At 44.8% G+C, this 19,452-nt stretch overlaps 1 protein-coding gene across 1 annotated transcript in view; it reads left to right on the forward strand.

Annotated features, from left to right (window-relative positions):
- The first annotated feature begins 3,835 nt into the window (after nucleotides 1-3,835).
- The window catches only part of PDZRN3 (PDZ domain containing ring finger 3), a 114,034-nt gene continuing 98,417 nt past the window's right edge, over nucleotides 3,836-19,452 (forward strand). Inside the window, exons 1-3 of the mRNA XM_085072271.1 lie at nucleotides 3,836-4,934; nucleotides 10,564-10,650; nucleotides 11,789-11,896. Of these exons, the coding sequence (XP_084928397.1) occupies nucleotides 4,218-4,934; nucleotides 10,564-10,650; nucleotides 11,789-11,896 (912 nt within the window). The 5' untranslated portion in view covers nucleotides 3,836-4,217. The remainder of the gene's footprint in view (nucleotides 4,935-10,563; nucleotides 10,651-11,788; nucleotides 11,897-19,452) is intronic.

Consider the following 19,452-nt stretch of genomic DNA (forward strand, 5'->3'; position numbering starts at 1 on the left):
TTTTACTCCTTTCTTAGCTGTTTTGTCTGAAACAGAGGGGTTTGATGTGGATTTTTCACGCAGCTCGCTCTGCTAAGGTACCATTTCTTTCTAAGCACCCAGTTTTATTTCATCTCCACCTTTATTTCATATCTCCTTCTCCTCGCACATGTAAAACCCTGAAATGTCGCTCAGCTGCCAAGTCAGAGCCTGACCTTTCACAAAATACTGACTATAAATGTCACATAAACCATTATCATTATGAACCAGCTCTGCTGGGCTTGATAGCTCCACCATCACACCAGTGACATTTTATCTGCCCCTGCTCCCCAGCTCTTCTGTGCACCTTCTGCTAATGCAAACTTATAGCTCTGCCAGCAGTAAAAATAAAGGATGGAGGCAAGTTCACCTGAAATTTAATGACAGGAGCTTCGCAGACAGATAAAGAAGCCCATGTTAGACAAACATAGTACAAGAAAGGCCATAAAATGTCAAAGAAGACAGAATCTTTCAACTTTATAACTCTGTGCAGTGCAGCAGTGCTTGGCAATGAAGAGAATGTTGAGAAGATCTTAACATTTTAGGCACATTTTAATATACTGCACATATTCTGGAGACATTAAATAGAGTTTAAATATGCCAAGGACCACTGGGAGTTTTGGTTTCCAAAAAGCTCCAGCTGATGAACTAAATGGATGAGGAAGACCATATTACACTGGAGATGTCCAGTTAACCACAGGGGATTTGTCAGAGTGACCCAGATGATTGACATGGAGAGGAACTCTGCATCACCTCATCATTTCTACCTTTTTAAAGGCGAACTGATGTAAAAAAAAACCCAACCAAAAAACAAAAAACAAACAAACAAAAACCAACAACAAGAAAAAAAAAACCAAAAAACCCCCCAGAATTCTTGCAAAGACCTCATAATCCAGTGTAAAATGATGCCAACCTTTATGGACAAAAGGCAGGTGAAGATGAATTGCATTTGATTTTCTGTGAGACTGAAAACTTCTCAGCAGCAGGGAAAAAAAAATCCACAATCTGAGTGAAACCTGCAGCAAACTCCTCATTTTTGCAGCCCTTTCTGAGCTGGCATTTTGTCTGTGCTACACCCCAAAGTGACATTCCCTCACCCTTTTCTGACAGGGGAGCAAAGTTAAATGGGAGAGCCCTGATGGCTCAGCAGTGGTGCCACCCCAGCACTACCTCTGAGGATGAGAGAACTTTCTAAATAAAAACGACTTTCCTTAGCTGGGGAAGTGTAATTTCAGCCCTGGAAATCAAACCTCTCCTCAGTTACAAACCTCAGGCTTTGAAAATAACATTAAAGGCTCATGTTGAGAGGCTGCTTTTTAAACTTTTTTTTTTTTTTTCAAGGGAAAGCTGAAATGTGGCTCCAGTAGGGAAAGCTCCATTTGTGCCTCATCCCATGGATAGTGGCAGCAGGGAGAGGGGAACTTCAGTTCCCTGCCAGCACTCCAAGCTGCAGTCCCAGTGCAAAGCTGCAGTTGCCTTCAAAAGCTTTAATTTCTAAATAAAGTATCTATTCCTACATAAATGTCACATTAAAGTGTATCACAGCATTCAGCACAGCATCTGCCCGGCCGTGGCTCCAAAGGGAAATGTTATTCCAGTTCTTGCCTGTATTTTCCATCCAAATATTTGTGCAGTTTCAAGTAGCCCAAGGAACCTGGTCCTGACGTCACCCTGGTGGAAATCAATAAAAGCTCTGCCTCTGCCTTCAGGCAGTGGCCTCGAGCATCCTGGAGCGACAACTTTGAAATCCTAAACCCAAACCTCCACAGCCATCGCTGAAGGAATTCATTTCTTTCTATTTACAACCATCCTGAGCACATGGGGCAGTTCCTAAAGTCGGCTGAAGAAGGTTGGAAGGCACTGATTTGGAGGAGTTATCTCAAAACTGCCTGCTCAGAAGCAGATGGATTTCCCCATCAGAGGATCCAGCAGCTCCAACAATGAACACTCAACTCCCTTAGCTGCACTGTGTGCATCCCCAGAGCACGGAGTGTGAAGTTTTATTGCACAGAAAATGCCCACGGAACACCCAGATCCTGGGATTAGTAACAGCAATCCCAGTTTTTGTGGCAAACTGCTGGACAAGAGTGTAAAGTCCAGGTGAAGTGTGGAGACTCAGCAGTGCAGGGCTGCTGGCCCCAGGGGATGGAGGGAGGAGAATGGCACTTCAGCAAGGGAAATGGCAGCAGAGACATGGGAGCAGAGAGATCCTGAGGAGAAGCAGATGGCACAGAGAAGGAAGATGCAAAAGGCAGTGAAGCACAAGAAGAATATGAGAATCACCACTATGGTTTAAGTAGAATAATCCAAAATAATCAGCACTATGCATGTATTAACTAAACTTTATCAACCTGGACTGCACACAACATTCAGATGGAGTTAACAGAAACCTACATGAACAGGTCTATATTACATCATCTGCTTTTTTTTTGTTTTTTAATGAACAAATCAGTTAAAAATTCCTTAGCTAGGTATATCACCCTAAATATGGATGCACACTCTCTTCAGCAGGGCAATGTATGCAGCCAAAAGCAACCTCAGGCTTTATGGAACATTAATAATTAGAATGAGCACTGCAGATGGAATTCAGATTTGAAAAGGGAAAAGCCTTAGCACCAAAAAATACTTGCCCGAGACTGAAATGGGAACACAGTTGTGTAACCACGAGTCTTGTTACCTTCTAGAGGTCACCAGCACACAAAAAAACCATCCCAGGCATTCAGAAAGTCATTTCACTGGGATATAAAAGACATACACTAAAGGTCACTTGAAGCTGAAGTGTCTCACTGGCTTCTGCTTTGCCATAAAGCAAAACATGTTAAAAGAACAATTGAGCTGCTCTGTGGTTCTGCTGCACGTGAGAATTCTGCACACCATCCACAATGAACAAAGCTGCTCTCTTTTATTGCTTTTTTTTCAGTACTTGAATATCTGCCTTGTAGGAGAAATTGGTTTTGCCTAATGCTATGTCTGGTGCTTCAGGTGTGGTCTGGCTGGCTTTTTATAGCAGATTCAGGAGTGCTTTTAAATCATCACAGGGCAGAAATGGGTATCAAAAGTGATGACTTTTAATGAGCTACATCCCTGACATCCAAGTGGCAGTGATGGGGCATTAGCAGCCTGTGCAAACACGGGCAAAACTCATCCTTTTCCAGGAGGATATCCACTGTGCTCTGAGCTGCCCCTGAAGGCAGGGTAACTGAGGTTCTTGTTCATAGATCCCTAGGGGGAATTGGGGTGAAATGACACTGAATGACCAGTGTTTATATAGATGTGTGTGTCTGTGTGTGTGTGCTTGTGTATGGCAGGTTTATTTTGGAACAATTTGCTTGCAATGGAAAGGAGGTACGTAGCTATTCCGGTTATTATCTATAGTTACTATAGTTATTATCTATATATAATAGAGCAATATAAAAGTATAAAGATATCGCTGAAGAGAACAGAGCCCATCCGGTTCCAAACCCTTTGCCACAGGCAGGGACGCCTTCCAGCAGGGACACCTTCCAGCACCAGGTAACTGCAGGCTGCCCGTGCCCAGCCCATGTCCCACGGTCCCGCTCCGAGCATCCATCCGTCTGTCACCGCGCTCCTTCCCCGCCCTGTCCCACCTTGTCACATCCCTCCTGCGCTCCTCCTGCCCTCCCCTCTCCTCGTTCCGCTCCTCTCCCGCTGCTTCCCCATCGGCGGCCCCTTCCCCTTCCCCTTCCTTCCCTTCCCCTCCCCTCCCCTCCCGCCCCCGAGCCCCCCGCTGCCGGCACACCGTGAGCACACCGTGAGCGCACGGCGGGCTGCCGCTGCCCTGCCCCGCCCGGGGAACGGGAACCGGCCCGGATCGCAGCCCGCCCGCTCCCAGACAAAGCCCCCTTGTCCCTGCCGGCCCGGGGACCCCCGAGCTGCCGTGGGCGGTGCCGGGGGCGGTGCGGGCGGGACAGGCGGGGCGGGCTCTGGGCGCTGAGCGCTGTGCGCAGGCGGAGCTGCCGCGGCTCTGGCCGGGCGCTGCGGGACAGCCAGGGAACGGGGCACGGCCGCGGCCCTCCCGGGCTCAGCTGCCTCTGGGGCGGCGGCGGAGCGGCTCCTACTTATTTATTCCCGTTCTCCGCCTCTTCCCCGGCCCGTCTGCACACTCCGGGTACTTTTTCTGGGCTATTTTTTTTCTTTTTCTCCTTTTTTTCGGTTGTTTGCGGCGGAACGGAAGGAGGATGGGGTTCGAGCTGGATCGCTTCAGCGGGGACGTGGATCCCGACTTCAAGTGCAACCTATGCAACAAGGTGCTGGAGGACCCGCTGACCACCCCGTGCGGACACGTCTTCTGCGCGGGCTGCGTGCTGCCCTGGGTGGTGCAGCAGGGCAGCTGCCCCGTCAACTGCCAGCGCATCTCCACCAAGGAGCTCAACCACGTCCTGCCCCTCAAGAGCCTCATCCTCAAGCTGGACATCAAGTGCGACAACCACGCGCGGGGCTGCGAGGCGGTGGTGCCGCTGCAGCACCTGGGCGAGCACGCCGAGACCTGCGACTTCTCGCCGGCCAAGTGCCGCAACCGCGGCTGCCGCCAGGTGCTCAACCTGCGCGACGTGGAGGCGCACATGCGGGAGCGCTGCGAGGCTCGGCCCGCGGGGCTGTGCGAGCAGGGCTGCGGGCTGGTGCTGACCCACGGCGAGCGCCGGGCGGGCGGGCACGGCTGCCTGCGGGCTCTGCGCGCTCACGGAGCCGCGCTGCAGGCGCGGGCGGCCGCGCTGGAGAAGGCGCTGAAGAAGGAGGCGCTGCGCGCCGGCAAGCGGGAGCAGTCGCTGCTGTCGCGGCTGGCGGCGGCGCAGCTGGAGCTGCAGGTGACGGCGCTGCGCTACCAGAAGCGCTTCACGCAGTACAGCGCCCGCCTGGACGCGCTGCTCCGCGCCCGCGCAGCGTCCCCCGGCAAGGTAAGGATGCTGCCGCCGCGCTGCCCCGAGCGATGCTCCTCCTCGGGAGAGCCCGTCCGGCCCCAGAGCCTCTCAAAACCCGAGCTTTGGGGGTTAATAGCCCTAATGTGCCCTTTCTGTAGGGACAGATTTTCGACTGTGACCGTCGGTGCTAGCTGGACCCCATAAGGTAACTCGCGCAGAAAAGTAACAAGGTCACGGTATTACTGTTTTTGTCTTGGTTCTCTTCCCCGAAGAAAACTCCAAAAGTGGAATTTCCAGGGCTGGAAATGGTATTAAACCAGCAGAAATTGACTCCCAGGAGTCACACAAAGCGGAGTGAATTGGAAGAAGCTGCTGTGACCCAATGCTTTCCAGACCCTGAGCTCACCTAGCATCCCAGAGCAGGGCTTCCTGCAAAATGCACTCTTTAAGGATTAACTGTTACACAACTCAGACACCTTGCCAGCTATTTCAGGATCTGCAGCCATCATCTTTGTAACCTCCACATCTAAATACAAGACATCTGCTGTGTACTTGTGATTTCTTTCCCAGAGACACAGGGTTCTTTAGAAGCTCAGTTTAGGAGGGGAAAAATTAACTTGATTTCAGCCCTTCAAAATGAGACCATTTATAAAATGACCAGAATCAAAAGCCAGAGCTACAACAATCCCCAAGTTTTAATTGGAATGAGGCTCCCCAGCGAGGGAAGCCCTGGAAGCCAATTATCTTTTAAATGAAGACATTCAGAGTCCTCCCAGTGACCTGGAATGTGCTACCACAGACACAGCAGTATTAAACTGTTCAAAGCTGTCAGACATCTGTATTCACACCTTTAGTAATGTTGAGGCTCTAAAAGCTGTGTAAAGGAAATCAAACTTCATGTTAGAGTATCCCCCTTTGTTTTTTTTAACCACCTTAGACATACAAGGCAGAACCCATCATGTTTTCCTAACTCAAACCAGAAAATACTTTAAATGTACTGTTTTAACTACAGGCAATACTGGGTGCAGCGCTGGTTCAAATCTTAGTAATACCTTTAAAGTAAATTAGGGTTCACAGTCATACCAAGATTCAGGACAGTTCTGTCTCCCCCTTTTCCCTACTTTGCTGTGGCATTCTGGAGGCTTCCTGCTCCCCCAGCCTGGCACACAGCTCTGAGTCCATGGCTGATGACAGCAAAGCCCTCCACACAGTCCTGTCAGAAATCATCTCACCCAGTCCCTGCCTCCTCAGCTCTGATCTCCTCTATTCTCACACTCCTGCCTTTCTCCGTGGTTGGTGCTGATAATGTCAGGTTTGCATCATTGAGCTCTGTGCAGTGTAAAGAGCTGCTGGAATCCTGAGAGTTGCTCCTTCATAGCTGCAAATGTTCACAGCACACAGTTTCCAGCCATCCTTTTTATCAGATTTATGCATCCAGCTGGCCCAGAGCACTGTGCTGGGTCTCAGCCCCGTTACAAAAGGCTGTTATGCAGTTCTCTGAAGCACCACCACTCTGAAGAAAGCTGGAAGGTGTCATGTCACCACAGCCCTGTGGGCCAGCGGTCAATCAATTCCGTGTTTCACAGCATTTTGGGCAGCTGGCCAACACTAACAGCTCTGCTCTGCCCAGCTCCCAGACAGGCACATCAGCAAACTTGCATCTTTGTGACCTGGAGAGCTTTGTGAAAGACCCGTGGTAATCACCTGGTGCAGGGGATGCTGTCCCAGCCTGGGGCTGTGGCAGGCATCCAAGTTTGGGGTTATTTTCTCAGAGACAGGAGCACAGACTGTGCAGGAACACTCAGCAGGACATACAAGTCTGCCTGAGGATTAGGTCCTTGAACACAGGGATTAGAGGTATGATAGCATGAAATAACTAATTTGCTATCATTAATTAAATTATGACCATTATTCATACTTCATACATTCTGAGATGTAGTAGTTTGGTCTATAGTAAACACAAGTAGGTTGAGCACCAACAATTTGGGTTCAGAAGTTACATGTGATTACACAGAACTTACTGTGAGATGTTCTGGCTCCTCAGTAGATGAAGAAAAAGGGTTTTCTGACTTTGCTGCCTCATGGCTGCTTGGTGCTGCAGATGTAGAACCAATCTAGAATAAATCAGATGACACATCCTGTAGTCAAAACTGAAGAAATGCCCACGTACAGTTGTGTTTAAATGCTTAAAGGGGAAATATGATACTGAGGGACATTAGACCATTCATTAAAGACCCAAATTCAGCGTTTTTGGCAGCTTTGGATACCCAGGTCTGAGTTCATCTTAGCACAGACTTTGTGTGTGATGTTGGATGAATCACAGCTTTGCTGTGCCTTCATCTACCATTTCTGAAGTGAGTTCTATACCACCATAATTAGATTGAGAGAAGACATAAATAAAATACATATTTTATACACATGCTCATCTGTCAGTATCTCACCAGTTTATAAGCCTCCTAAGCAGGGAGATGTGCCTTAAGTGACCCCAGTTGTGTTATCCATGTGTATTCTTTGTCACTGAGGGAACACTTCAATTTACTGTGTACAGTTCAAAGGTTTATTCAGAGGATGACTATTTATTCCTTAGTGGGGAGAGGTGAGGCTGATTGAGGATGAGCTTGGGGAGGGAGTGGTGGGGAAGGTGGTGTGTCTTACTCAAAATGAGTATTTCCTTTCGATCAGACACGTCAATCCCGAAATATCAAAGTCTAAACAATCAAGAAAAAAAACTTGTCCAATTCAAACAAGGCTTAATCCTTGGTGAAACATAGCACTGTGCACACCTCTTGATAAGCTGATCTGGTCAATCCCTTATTTACACAGCCGACAAAGTCCTTTGGAGGGAGCAGGGGGAGAGGGAAGCTGTTGGCAGTGCTGGCTGCAGCCCAGGGTGGAAACCCTTCTGCTGTCCTGCAGCCAGAGACAGGCACTGCCTTCCAGTGCATCAGCCAGCCAAGAACCAGTTATCATCTGACATTCAGGGCCTCTGTGGTGCTGCTAACTCAGGCTGGAATTCTCTAAGAGCCAGGGGAAGTCCTTTAAAACAAGACAATGTGTTTTTCTCAGCCTCTCCCCAAGCAGGATGTGCCAGGCTGGTCCTTTCACCAGCCAGCAAGGAGCTGAGGTGCCTCCTCTGGTGAACACAGACCTTCTCAGCCACAGAGCTAGCAAAGAAATTAGCCTTCCCTATCTAAAGGGAAAGGCAGTCTATTAGCTGCACATTACTCAGCTGGGAAGTACAGTAATTTCAAGAATTATGTTTAAGAGTTCTGTTCAGCTGTGGGAATACAACATGCCAGGAACCATCAGGTCTGCTGCTGGAGCAGCTGCTGGGGCAGGGTTGGCCCCTGGCCACCCCATTTCCACAGTTACCTCACTGTTCAATGACTGCTCTGCTGGAACACGAGATCTTGGGGGGGGAGAGGAAGGCAGAGCCCTGGAAAAATCGTTTGCATCGTGGCTTCTTTATGAAGAGGAGGTTGTTAAAGGAATGGTTAAGAGCTGAGATGAGAATCTGCAGAAGTGACCAAGGTGGCTGTCACCTCCCTGGGGCTGGGCAGTTCCACAGGATGGGGTTGGTGCTCTGTAGTGTAGATTCTGCCATGGGGAGCATGGAGACAGTGCACAAATCCACCACAAAGGGCTGGGAATGGCTTTAAAACCCCTGTAGACAGACCTGCTGTCTCAGAAATACCTACAGAAAGCTGCATTAGTTGTTCCTTTTCCCTCACAGCCTGACTGACTCAATCCCACCTGCTTTACCACTTGTTCAGCCAGGTATAAAAGTGTCAAATCAAAGCCACACTAGGAGGTTTAATGAAAACAGGCAACTCTAATTACTGAAAATGTCTTGAGAGCAATGTTGTAATTGTTTCTTGATTGTTCTAATTGATTTGCCTTCTTAAAAAGGGATAACAGAAGGAAACAGAGGTGCTGGCATGTGCTTGTCTTTCAAATCCAGAATCATCAGTCCTTGAAAGTGTTCCCACGGGACTGGAAATCTGTTCCTTGAAATCCTGTCTGAGCTCTGGGTTTGTAGACTTGCAGGGAAATAGATTTGACTTCATTTTTCAGTCCCCTTCTGGGTACCTGGTTCTCACTGCTGCCAAGCGCAGGCAGATCCAAAAAAAACCCAGTCAGAGTTTGTTCCTGTTCCTCTGTATGAGGTCCAAATCTATTTATGACTCGATCATTAAGGAAGATAATGATCAGAAGCTGGGGGAGAAGTAGTAAAGCACATTTTCAGGTGGAGCTGGTGGTGGTGGAGGAGCTCTGAGCGTGTGGTCAGTGGAGCTCTGCCAGCTCACCCTGGCAGGGAATGGGACTTCCTTATCACCCCCAAATCTGTGGGAGTAATTCAGTAATCCGGGATTACTTTTGACATTTTTTTATGACTTTAATAGACATTAATATTTGATTGACAACTTCAAATTGACATGTTAGAAGAAAAATGCACAAACTAAAACCATCTGCGTCGAATTACAGTGTAACTGTTGCAATTTTTGTCATTAATTGGTTATGAAAACCAGACTTGTAAGATAACTTCCTCAAACTTTTTTGTGTTCATAACTTTTTCACCCTTTGGATAAAACAAAGAAAAGGGTTTTGGAGGTAGGAAAGTTCACCTCCATTTCTAGATGCACATCCTGATCCTATTCTGATCTCTAAAAACAATATTGTTATTCAGATGGCTTTTTGTAGTGCTCTGCTGTTGTCTGTTGTGCTGTAAATAACAACCACTAGATTGAGACTGAAGAGAGAAATTGTGAAGATTTAGTTGTCTTTAAGAGCTCCTGCACTTCTGTCGTTATGGAAACTAATAGGCCTAAGTAGCATCATTTTGTCAAAAAGAACATTTTCTAGGAGTTTGTGGTTAGGAACAAGCTGGGATAAGAAACCAGGTTAGTCCCCCAAATATTACACAGTCCTTCCAGTATATCTTTGTTGTATGTTTTTTGTCTAGACAACATCTCACTGCAGAATTTCATATTCTAGAGGATTAACATAATGATTTTCAATGATGGAAGATTTCTGTTTTGCTAGTCTTAAAATGCCAGAGAAAAAAATTCTGCACTGCAGGTGCTGTGAATAACAATTGCCATTCTGGGCCTCTGGCAAATTTTGTAGCAGTTTTGTTTAATGCTGTTTTCTAAAACTCTGCAGAGAATTTCTGTTGTATAATGCTGTGTTTGATAGTGGTTAAAACAATAGCATTGAGGAGAGGGAGGCAGTTTAAGGATCCTGTCCTGAGATTCAGTCACCCCCAAGCCCTGGAAAAGACAAGAGTTTGACTGCTGGAAACGTGGAGTATTTTACATAACACATCACATATGACTGGGTCAAGTAGTTGCAGGAACCAGCATTACATATAAAGCTCTTCTGTTGCTGTTAAGTGTCTCCCTGTAGATCTCAATAAAAAAGACCCATAAATCTTGGGGGTGGTTCTGCTGCTGGAGCTCAGTGGGGTGGCTGGAGCAGCCACTGGGAGCTGCTGACTCTGCTCCTGCCAAGTTATTCCAAACATTTGTCTCTAAACTACGAGGGGATTTAAAAAAAAAAAATGAGAAACCAACCCAACAAAAAACCTGGATGAAAATATTGCCTGTCTTGCTTTACCCTCTCCCCCCACACAAATATTTTGAATGTGTTTATCTGTTCTTTGTAGGGTGAAGAAACTAAAGCTCTGACTCTGGTGCTTCATCGGGACTCTGGATCTCTTGGATTTAATATTATTGGTGGCCGGCCGTGCGTGGTATGTTAATTGTTCAAATATGTTTGCCCTTTCCAGTTGGGAAAAGCATGTAGGTCAACACTTAGAGGAAAAATGTTGCTGACAAGCGTTTGGTCCTCTTGGGATCCTTTCAGAGCAGTTCTTCCATTGAGATTGCTGTGGATGTCTATTAACTACACTGCTTTTTTTCTCTCTTTTTTTGCCTGTTTGTTCTTGCGTATCATCATAGCCAGCACCACTAATGCTGGGGTTGTACCACTCCCAAAATGAGAAAATTTTGGTATCTCTCATGATGCCTCTTAGCTGTGAGTTTCATGGGTTGAAACCCCACAACTTTAGCCCCTTTCATTAAAAAAAACAAAGTTATTTACTCTCCTTTCCAGCAGAGATTCAGCAGCTCTGGGTGCAGGTGAAAGGATAGAACTTAAATAGCCTACTTTTGAATTCTGTGATTTCAGCAGATGTTTCCTGCACCACACACTCACTAACGTATTTTTTCTGGATGCTTGTTGGCTGGAGCTGCTGCATATGACTTTAATTACATCAAGGAGTGGATTATACCTTGTCCTAGTAATTCAGAAAGTATTCAGAACTACTTCTTGGCTGCTCAGAAATCTGACATTAATCACAATTTATTCCTAGTGAATTCACTTGAAAGTTATTCTTTCTTGGTAGTTAAGAGTTTCTCAACTTTCTGAGACATTGTTCTGCACTGGTGGAAGCACAACACACAGGAATATGAAGGAATATGCACTTGTAAGGTGCAAGTTCTTTTCCTGGGTTTATTTTTAAGTCTCCAGAGGAAAAGCTGTGCAACTAAAAATAAAAATGCAGCATTGTGTTATGTTTGATGTGCAAACAGGCTGTGTCTCACTGGATTTTGCACTGAGAATAATTGTAATGAAAATTACTCCTGAGCTGGCCTAAATCAGAGGAAAATGATTATCAAGCAACTAATTTACCTAATGGAGGAACATCCCTGGTTGCTTAATCTCTCAAAACAGGAGTATCAGGTGTTCTCATTAGCACAGAGTAATTCCATATTAAGACATCAGTAAGAATATTTCTCTCAAATTACATGCACTGCTGTGACATGGACAAGCTTGAGCTGAGGGCAGAGGACAGGGACAATAACGTGGCTTTCCTCTCACCCTTGCAGGACAATCAGGATGGTTCCTCGAGCGAAGGAATTTTTGTATCGAAAATAGTTGACACTGGGCCTGCTGCTAAGGAAGGAGGGCTGCAAATCCACGACAGGATTATTGAGGTATGAGAATTCACTGCCTTTCAACAGTGCAAACTGCAGCTCTTCACGTGGCCAGTTTGGTGTGGGTTTGGGAGAGATGGGTTGTGGTAAACACTGTCTAGAAGAGATGTCTGTGAAAATATGCTGAGCTCGATGCAGTGCTGACCTCCAGGGCTTTAGGTATAGTCCTCCCCTAAATATAGAAAGCAGATTATGGATGGAATGTGCATGTCCTGGCTTTCTGAGGGGCTTGCATCTCTCTGGTATGCCATAGATAGTTCTTTTTTAAGCTGTTGGAAACTTGGAAGTTATTTAGTTAAAACCATATGTGAAGTATCTGTGGTGTAAAGCACGACGTTCCTTTCCTTGGTATTTCAGTTTTGAGCAGTCAGGGAAAATTCCACTCTGCAGTTTCTCTATGGTTTATCATAAACCCAAGTGACTCTCCTGAATGTTGTTTGTGAGTTCTTACATTGCTTAGATTGCAGTCTGAATTTCTTCTCACTTGGCCAAAGTCTTGACCTCAATAAAAAGCTCTTCCTGTGAAAGAGATGGTTGCATGAAATGTTTCAATTTGCAGTGATTAAATTTCTTTTTCTGGGGGGGAAAGAGCAAGAAAAAGGTTCATTTTGATGAAACAAAACGCAACTGACGGTGAGTCAGTTCCCATTGTTTGGCATTTTGCAGTTAAGAAAGTCTTCCTCACTGTCTTATTTTTGTAGGCTGGAGAAACTTTGAGAGTCTATTGTTCAAAAAGATAAGTGTGGTGTTTGTTGCCAAGGATATCATGGAACAGCCAGTTTCTCTAAGTAATGGAATTCCATTGCTCTTATGTTTTGCAAATGAGCAATAAACAGCTGTTAAGGATTTTCTGTTGGCAGGGGACAAAGTGTATTTGCCTTTTTCTGTACTTTATGGTAAATTGTATTCACAATTTAGTGAGGATATAAAATATTAATTAAGTTTCTTCATATGGGAAAGAATGGAGCCACAGTAGCAGAACTATAAAAAGATAAGAAGCTGAGCTGAAATGATCCAGAGTTGCTCAAACTCTGTGTGTGATGTAACATAATTGCGAAAAGGTCTGGACAGTTTTGTGAGAACTCTGTGATTTTGTTTGAGCTGAAAGGTTTCCCATAAGCCTGCATTTCCCCCCCAGCCTCTCTGGAAAGCTGACATCCGTTTCTGAAGAAGTGCACAATCACATAAACCAAACAACTGAATGAAAACCAAAACTCTGGGAGATCAAATAGCCCAAGGTTAGGAAATGTCCTGGGCTCTGCTCCTTGAGCACAAGCACTGTCCCAGTGGTGGAAGTGACCCTGGCTGACAGCACAGGGACAAGGACAGCCAACCTCCATGGGCTCTGCACTGCTCTATTGCAAGGAACCTCCTCCCTTCTGGTTTGATTTTTCCTGCTGCTCCCCAGGTTTAGTGTTTGGCCAGGCTGAGGGATGAAATCCCACTCTGAGTGCATCCAGAGGAGCAGAAGGGACAGGCTGGGTGAGCTCTCCTGCCATGTCCCCTCCCTGAGCAGAGCCCTGCCTGTGCCAGCAGTGTGTGTGCAGAGCCTTCTGCACAATCCAAGCTGCATTTCCAGAGAAGAGAAAAGCCCAGAATAAAGACATGAGAGCAATTTGTTGGATTACTAACACGCCAAGGGTAGCAGAAACCCACATGTTGACATGGGGCTGACATGTGCTGACAGCTCACGTTGTGCTGACCACAAACTCATTGTCATAGTCACTCTTCTCACCTCTAAATATACACAAAATCTGATGAAAATGGAGCACATTGTTTCCCAAGAGTTGGCTTTGGGTACCTCCAGATCAGCATCTCCCTTTGGATCAGCAGTGTCCTGCTGCAGCAAGCCTTGAGTGGTGCCCAGCTAGTGTGGTTTGGTTCCCATTGTGGAGCAGTCTCTCCACGAGTGCTAATTGAATTCTTTTTTAGATAAATTAATCCATTTCCTGCAGCCCAGCCACTACAGGCCTCCAGTTCACAGCACTAGACTCGAGTGCTCTAAAGAAGAGCCCTTAAAGCACAGATACTGTGGACACCAATCCTGAAAGCTCTTTCATCCTCTGTTCCCTGCAATTTATATTTGTATCTAACCTTTCTCTGGATAAGGAAAGGGGAGATACCTCCTCCATCAGGACATCTAAGTGACCTTTATCATCCTAATGTCTAATTATCTTAGATAATTGAAACACCTCTGAACTGTCCACATTAGAATTAGGTAATGGCCAGTGATGCTGTCCTTCTAGAGGCAAGTTTGTAACCTTCACACTGTCAAAGTTTTGATTTGGGAGTTGGACTCAAAAATGATTTACAGATGTAGCTGTAACTAGCAGGACACAGCTGGAGGACTTGGCACAGAGCAGAGCATCCTAGCAGGTCATGTTTGCTTTCAAAAGTAGTAAAAATTTTAAGGAAAGATGGCAAATTACTTCTCTAGAACTGAATTTAGCTATCTAGAACTTCTTTAATTTGTTCATTCAGTCTTAAGGTTTTATGTATCATCAACATGATTTCAAGTAGACTCTTTCACAAAGCATTCTTACTCCAGTATAAGCTGTTGAGCATAACATCTCCCTAATTAATTCCAGCATCCATCACAGAGAATTTACAATGAAATACAACATGAATCATTTGATTTCCTTTTGGAAAATGTTTCTTTGCTGCAGATCTTCTGGTGGATGTGTTTTTGGAGCAGATCTAAAAAGAGAGCGTCACTTCTCGTTTTCAGAGCTGACACAACATTTCTAATTACTGAGCAGGGATTAGGCAAAGTGAAATACAGACACATCCAGGGTGCTGTTCAGAGCTGATAGCAGCAGCATTGTTTTCTTGCTGTTTGCTTGCAAATTCTATCCCCTGACAATTCGATACTGAGATAACCTTGGAATTGTGTCAGAGATAATTTTTAAACGTATTTTCCTTATGTAATTTGGATTTCCTGACCTACGTTTTTTAGAAGGTTAAATGCAAAGTTAATCAGGCTTAAGAACTGACTTGAATTTTCTTTAAAAGCAATTTTTTGGCCATTTTTATATCGTTGAAATAAGTAACGGCACTGTGAGGTCTGTGTTGCTAATGCTGAATGACAAAAATCAAGATGAATGTTGCATGGTCTGTACTACTCAGTCATCAGAGCAGCATGTAACAAATACAGAGAAATAGCCTTTTTCTTGGGTTTTGTTTCACAGAATCTGTTGAATAATGATATTTAGGGCTCACATTGGACTATGAAGATCGTATTATGGCTATTAACTGCTTGATAATTTCCCCTCACTGTTTAATAAACTCCTTACTCTGTAAGTGGGTAATCTGAGGCACAGAGGGAAAGAAGTTCTAGAAGTTCTTGCCAGATTAGGGTAAAAAGATTCGGATTTTGGTCTTTTTGTAACTTCTCTGTGTAAACCAAAGCTTCTTACCTGGATCTGTTTTCAGATCTATATAAGTCTTTCCCAATGACTTTAGGAGGGTGGAAATCCTGATTCTGGGAGATTTCCTCTGCTTTGATTACACATTTTTCATGCAGTTCTGTACTTGTGCATTCAAAGCCAGCAGCTGATTTCAGCTGGTGATTTACTGAGGTATTGTTAAGATGTTCCATAGCAAATTGCCACGTTAAAAACATGCTGAAACTATTGATTTTTTTTTTTTCTGCAGAGGAATTACTGTTCTCATAGATTTCATTTTTGTCAGGGTAACAAAATGGTCCTAATTTCCTCTCTTAACAGAAGTTGGTTCAGGTCCCAGCCCTGAATGCCTCTATGCAGCTGCTTGGCATTTCTTAAGACAAAATTAGATTTTCGGAGTTTTTATTTTTAAGCACACGAGCCCTAAAAGATTATAAATTAAATCTGGCATTCTCTTCTCACTAACTGGTAAACTTGTTTGTTTAGCTCTGGGACTGCTTGGAAAGAAGGAGGCTTTTGAAAGGCTGACTGCTCACCACCTTAAAAAGTTTGCAGCACAATTAGGGTACTGTTGAGGTAGTATAAACTGTCACAGCTTTGCTGAAACCTGGAGGATTTATGCCATCTGGGACTGGCCTGGTGTTTCATGCTGCTCACAGGAAGGATCATTAGTTTAGGAGTTGAGAACACGTCTTAGTTCATTTGATTGATTTTCCCCAAAGCACACTCATGTGCTACAAATTACAGGCTGCTTTTCCAGGACGTGGATTTCTTCGCAGATTACACAGCAGAACAATGAAACTCTTTAGCGAATCTTGTTGGATGTGCAAACAGAATTTGCTGTTTGCTGCAGGCTCCCTGGTCACCCTGCAGGCAGTGGGGTGTTTTGGCAGAGGCACTTGGTGCTCGCAGGAGGGGGTTAGGTGGATTTCAGGGAGATTAATTTGGTAGCTGGGTTAGCAGCACAGCCTCTGGAAAGTCACTTCAGCACAGAGAAAGTCCATCAGCCACAGAGGAATGGCAAGAAAGGACACTCTGGCAGGAGCAGGGTGAACCTTTCCCTGCCAGTGACACAGAGTGAGGCAAGGATGGTTTGGAGCTGAGTGAATGAATAAAAGAAGGAGCATTCCTCGTGGTCTGGTGGTACGTGCTGGGTCTCGTTTTTCCAGCAGACTGAGCCTGTGGGCTGAAAGGGCTCAGTGTCCTCACTGCTGTGCTCTCAGTGCACACTTGTCCTGCCCTGCTCACTTATCACCACTCACAGGCAGCTTCCACCAGCAATCAGTACATAAAATTATTATCTCAACACGGCCTTAAATGCCTGCTTTGCTGGTGAGCACTTCTTAAAACGATGCCAGCTTTGGCAGGATAATCCCAAGCCTGCAGCTCCTTGCAGGACACTCGGTGCCAGCTGAACTCTGACAAGGATACAGCTCAAACAGAGTTCTTTCTCTGTCATGAATGGAAAAGTTCAGCTCTGCAAACAAGATTTACTGTGCAGCTCCGTACGCTCAGGAATTAATTTTCTAGAAGAAAACATTTTCAGACAGTGACTTAAAATTGGCTGCTGCAGTTCCTGCCAGGACACGCAAGCACACGAGAGCATTTGTGGGGAGCTCAGCTGCAGCAGAGTCAGCTCTTTTTTGGAGTTTATGCTCCCAGAAAACTTTCCAAGCCCTTTGTCCATATCTGCTAATGGTGTCTCACAAAGCAGCATCGTGCCTGTGCTAGAACATCCATCCCCCAGCTCGGGCAAAAGGGAGTAATAATAACAACCTAAAGAGGAAAATGTAAATGGAAACAGGCGGCCTTGGTTATCGCTGCATTTTTTTCCTCTCATAAATTTATTTCCCTGATTTCATAGCAGCAGTGCAGGCTGAGCTGTGGCAGGGAGGTGGGGAAAGCAGGGGGATGAGCCAGAGAACGAACCAAAGAGGTGTGACAGCATTTTTACCCTAAAGACTGCAATATTGTTCTTCCCACAAACAAAGCCAGGAAAATAAATGGGATGGAATGAAAATGTAAGTGCTGCAAACAAAGAGGGCAATGTTGTTTCAAGTATTGTGGACTTACAGTCTCTAACCTGGAGGCTGCAGAGCTCAGGTTTTAAGCACATTTCATGCTGCAGCTTTTGGGAAAAGGTCCTGTGTGAGTTCCCCTCAAATTTCCACACCATCTTATTCTTCCTTCTTTTTAATAGAAGTCCACAGCATGTTGACCCTGAGCATAATGTGGGCATTTGGAATCGGTGGAAGCTTAGAATATTGTTCTCCAGGGCGTGTTGAATGAATAAGAGGTAATTAAATTATCCGAAAAAAGGCTCTCTTAAACTCAGGAATAGATCCCTTATGTGTAACAAGTCTTAAATTAATGGGATTATGGTGTGGAGTCCTTTCTCCCCTGCACTTCTCCCCTCCACTCTTGCCAACATAGTCTGAAATGGTTCAAAACAACCATTGCAGTCTTTAGCCAACATAAAATCTGTCCCATAAAACCCCCAGTGCTCTCGAGGAGGGGACCATGACAACTGAGCACAAATCAGGAAAAGAATTGCCACTACTGGAACTAGAATGCCTTTTCTGGGATGGAGAATCCACAGTCCTTGCAGAGAAGTTAAATAATGTTGCTTCATGTTTGTGTTGGAATTGCAGTGAAGAAGGAGAAGTGATTATGTGGAATTTGCTTTCGAGGTTGGATTCTCTTGCCTCGAATTTTTCATTGCTGTAAGGTTAGAAAAATTGGGAGAAAAGTCCTGTTGAGACAAATGCTTTAAAACAGAGTGAAAATCACAGATTATTTCACATATGCTGCCCAAGGAGGTGTTTCTTTTGGGTGTAATTAACTTGTTTGGGACCACAAGGAACAGGATTGGAAAGGAAACACAACCTGCTTTGATAATTTCCAGTAAATCTCACATAAAGTCAGGGCTCACTCCACTGACTCCTGTCTTGCCTATTCCAGAGCTCATGAATTCCCTCATCCATCCTCCTTCAGCTGTGTTTAACATTTTCTGCTAGACCAATCCTTGCTAATTGTCTGGATAATTCAGCTGTTGGTGGGATTAACCTCTCTTGTGTGAGACAAAGAGGTTATTCCAAGCCTGGTGTGGCTGCAGGAACAGTCCTGGTGCAGCAGGTCAGCCTGTGACACTTGTGATGAATTCAAAGTACAAACCACCTGAGAAATCTAGAATTTGGGGTTAGGAATTGTTACTCTTTCAAGGAAGTGAAAAATAGCTGGTTCATCCTCTGTAGCTCATCAGAGAGAAACGTGTCAGACTCCAACAAATGTTGGGTTTTTTTTAAAGGATGCACATAGAGCATATAACAATGGGACAATTTAATCTTTTCATATGTGGTCCAATTCCTTGCATTTTAAATCATCTCTTTCAGTTTTCCACATTTCAAGCCAAACCATTATGATGAACTGTTAGTTTTTATTTTTAGGTTTTTGAACGCGGCGAGTCTTTTTAGAGAAAACACACAGAATGCCCTATCAACTATTTTCACCCATTTGGTATCATAATTGGGCAATCAGGCACAATCATCCCTAATTTAGTACATATGTGGTCCATTGCTATGCCAATTGGGTTAAAGAGATGCATGAAGTAAGTGCAAATTAACTGACAAAAGGAGCAAGCTCAGACCAGCGCTCTTGAAAAGGCACTTCAGTCACATTTGCATAACTCTTCATTTGGAATTAAAAATGGAATTAGTTCAGCAAATGTGAAAAATGACCAAATCTGCCTGGGGATCCCAAATCCTGATCTGCAGCTCAACCCTGGGTAATTTTGCAGGAGGGAATTTTCTTCAGAGCAAGAGCATGGTGCTGTTCTAGTGAGAAGTACAAAACAAAGTCTCTTCTAATTAGTGATCTTTGTAGTTTTAATGACAAATAAGGTGTTTGATAGCAAACAAAATCTATTCCAGTATTGGGTGTGCGGGGGTTTGTTTGTTTTTTCAAAGTTGCCAAATGTGAGGGTATGGTAGGACAAGAAACACTACAGACAGGAAAAGGAGAGTGGTTAATAAAAGTTTATCAAATGTACTCTGGCAAATTGTGTAGCAGAAATGGATTTAGATTCACATTCTCCTTCATACATAAGCCTTTTTCCTTTAATCAATTAATCTTTTCCCTAATCAATTAATTCTT

Source organism: Lichenostomus cassidix, chromosome 12 (assembly GCF_008360975.1).
Source record: "Lichenostomus cassidix isolate B80296 chromosome 12, HeHo_3.0, whole genome shotgun sequence".
Classification (NCBI taxonomy): domain Eukaryota; kingdom Metazoa; phylum Chordata; class Aves; order Passeriformes; family Meliphagidae; genus Lichenostomus; species Lichenostomus cassidix.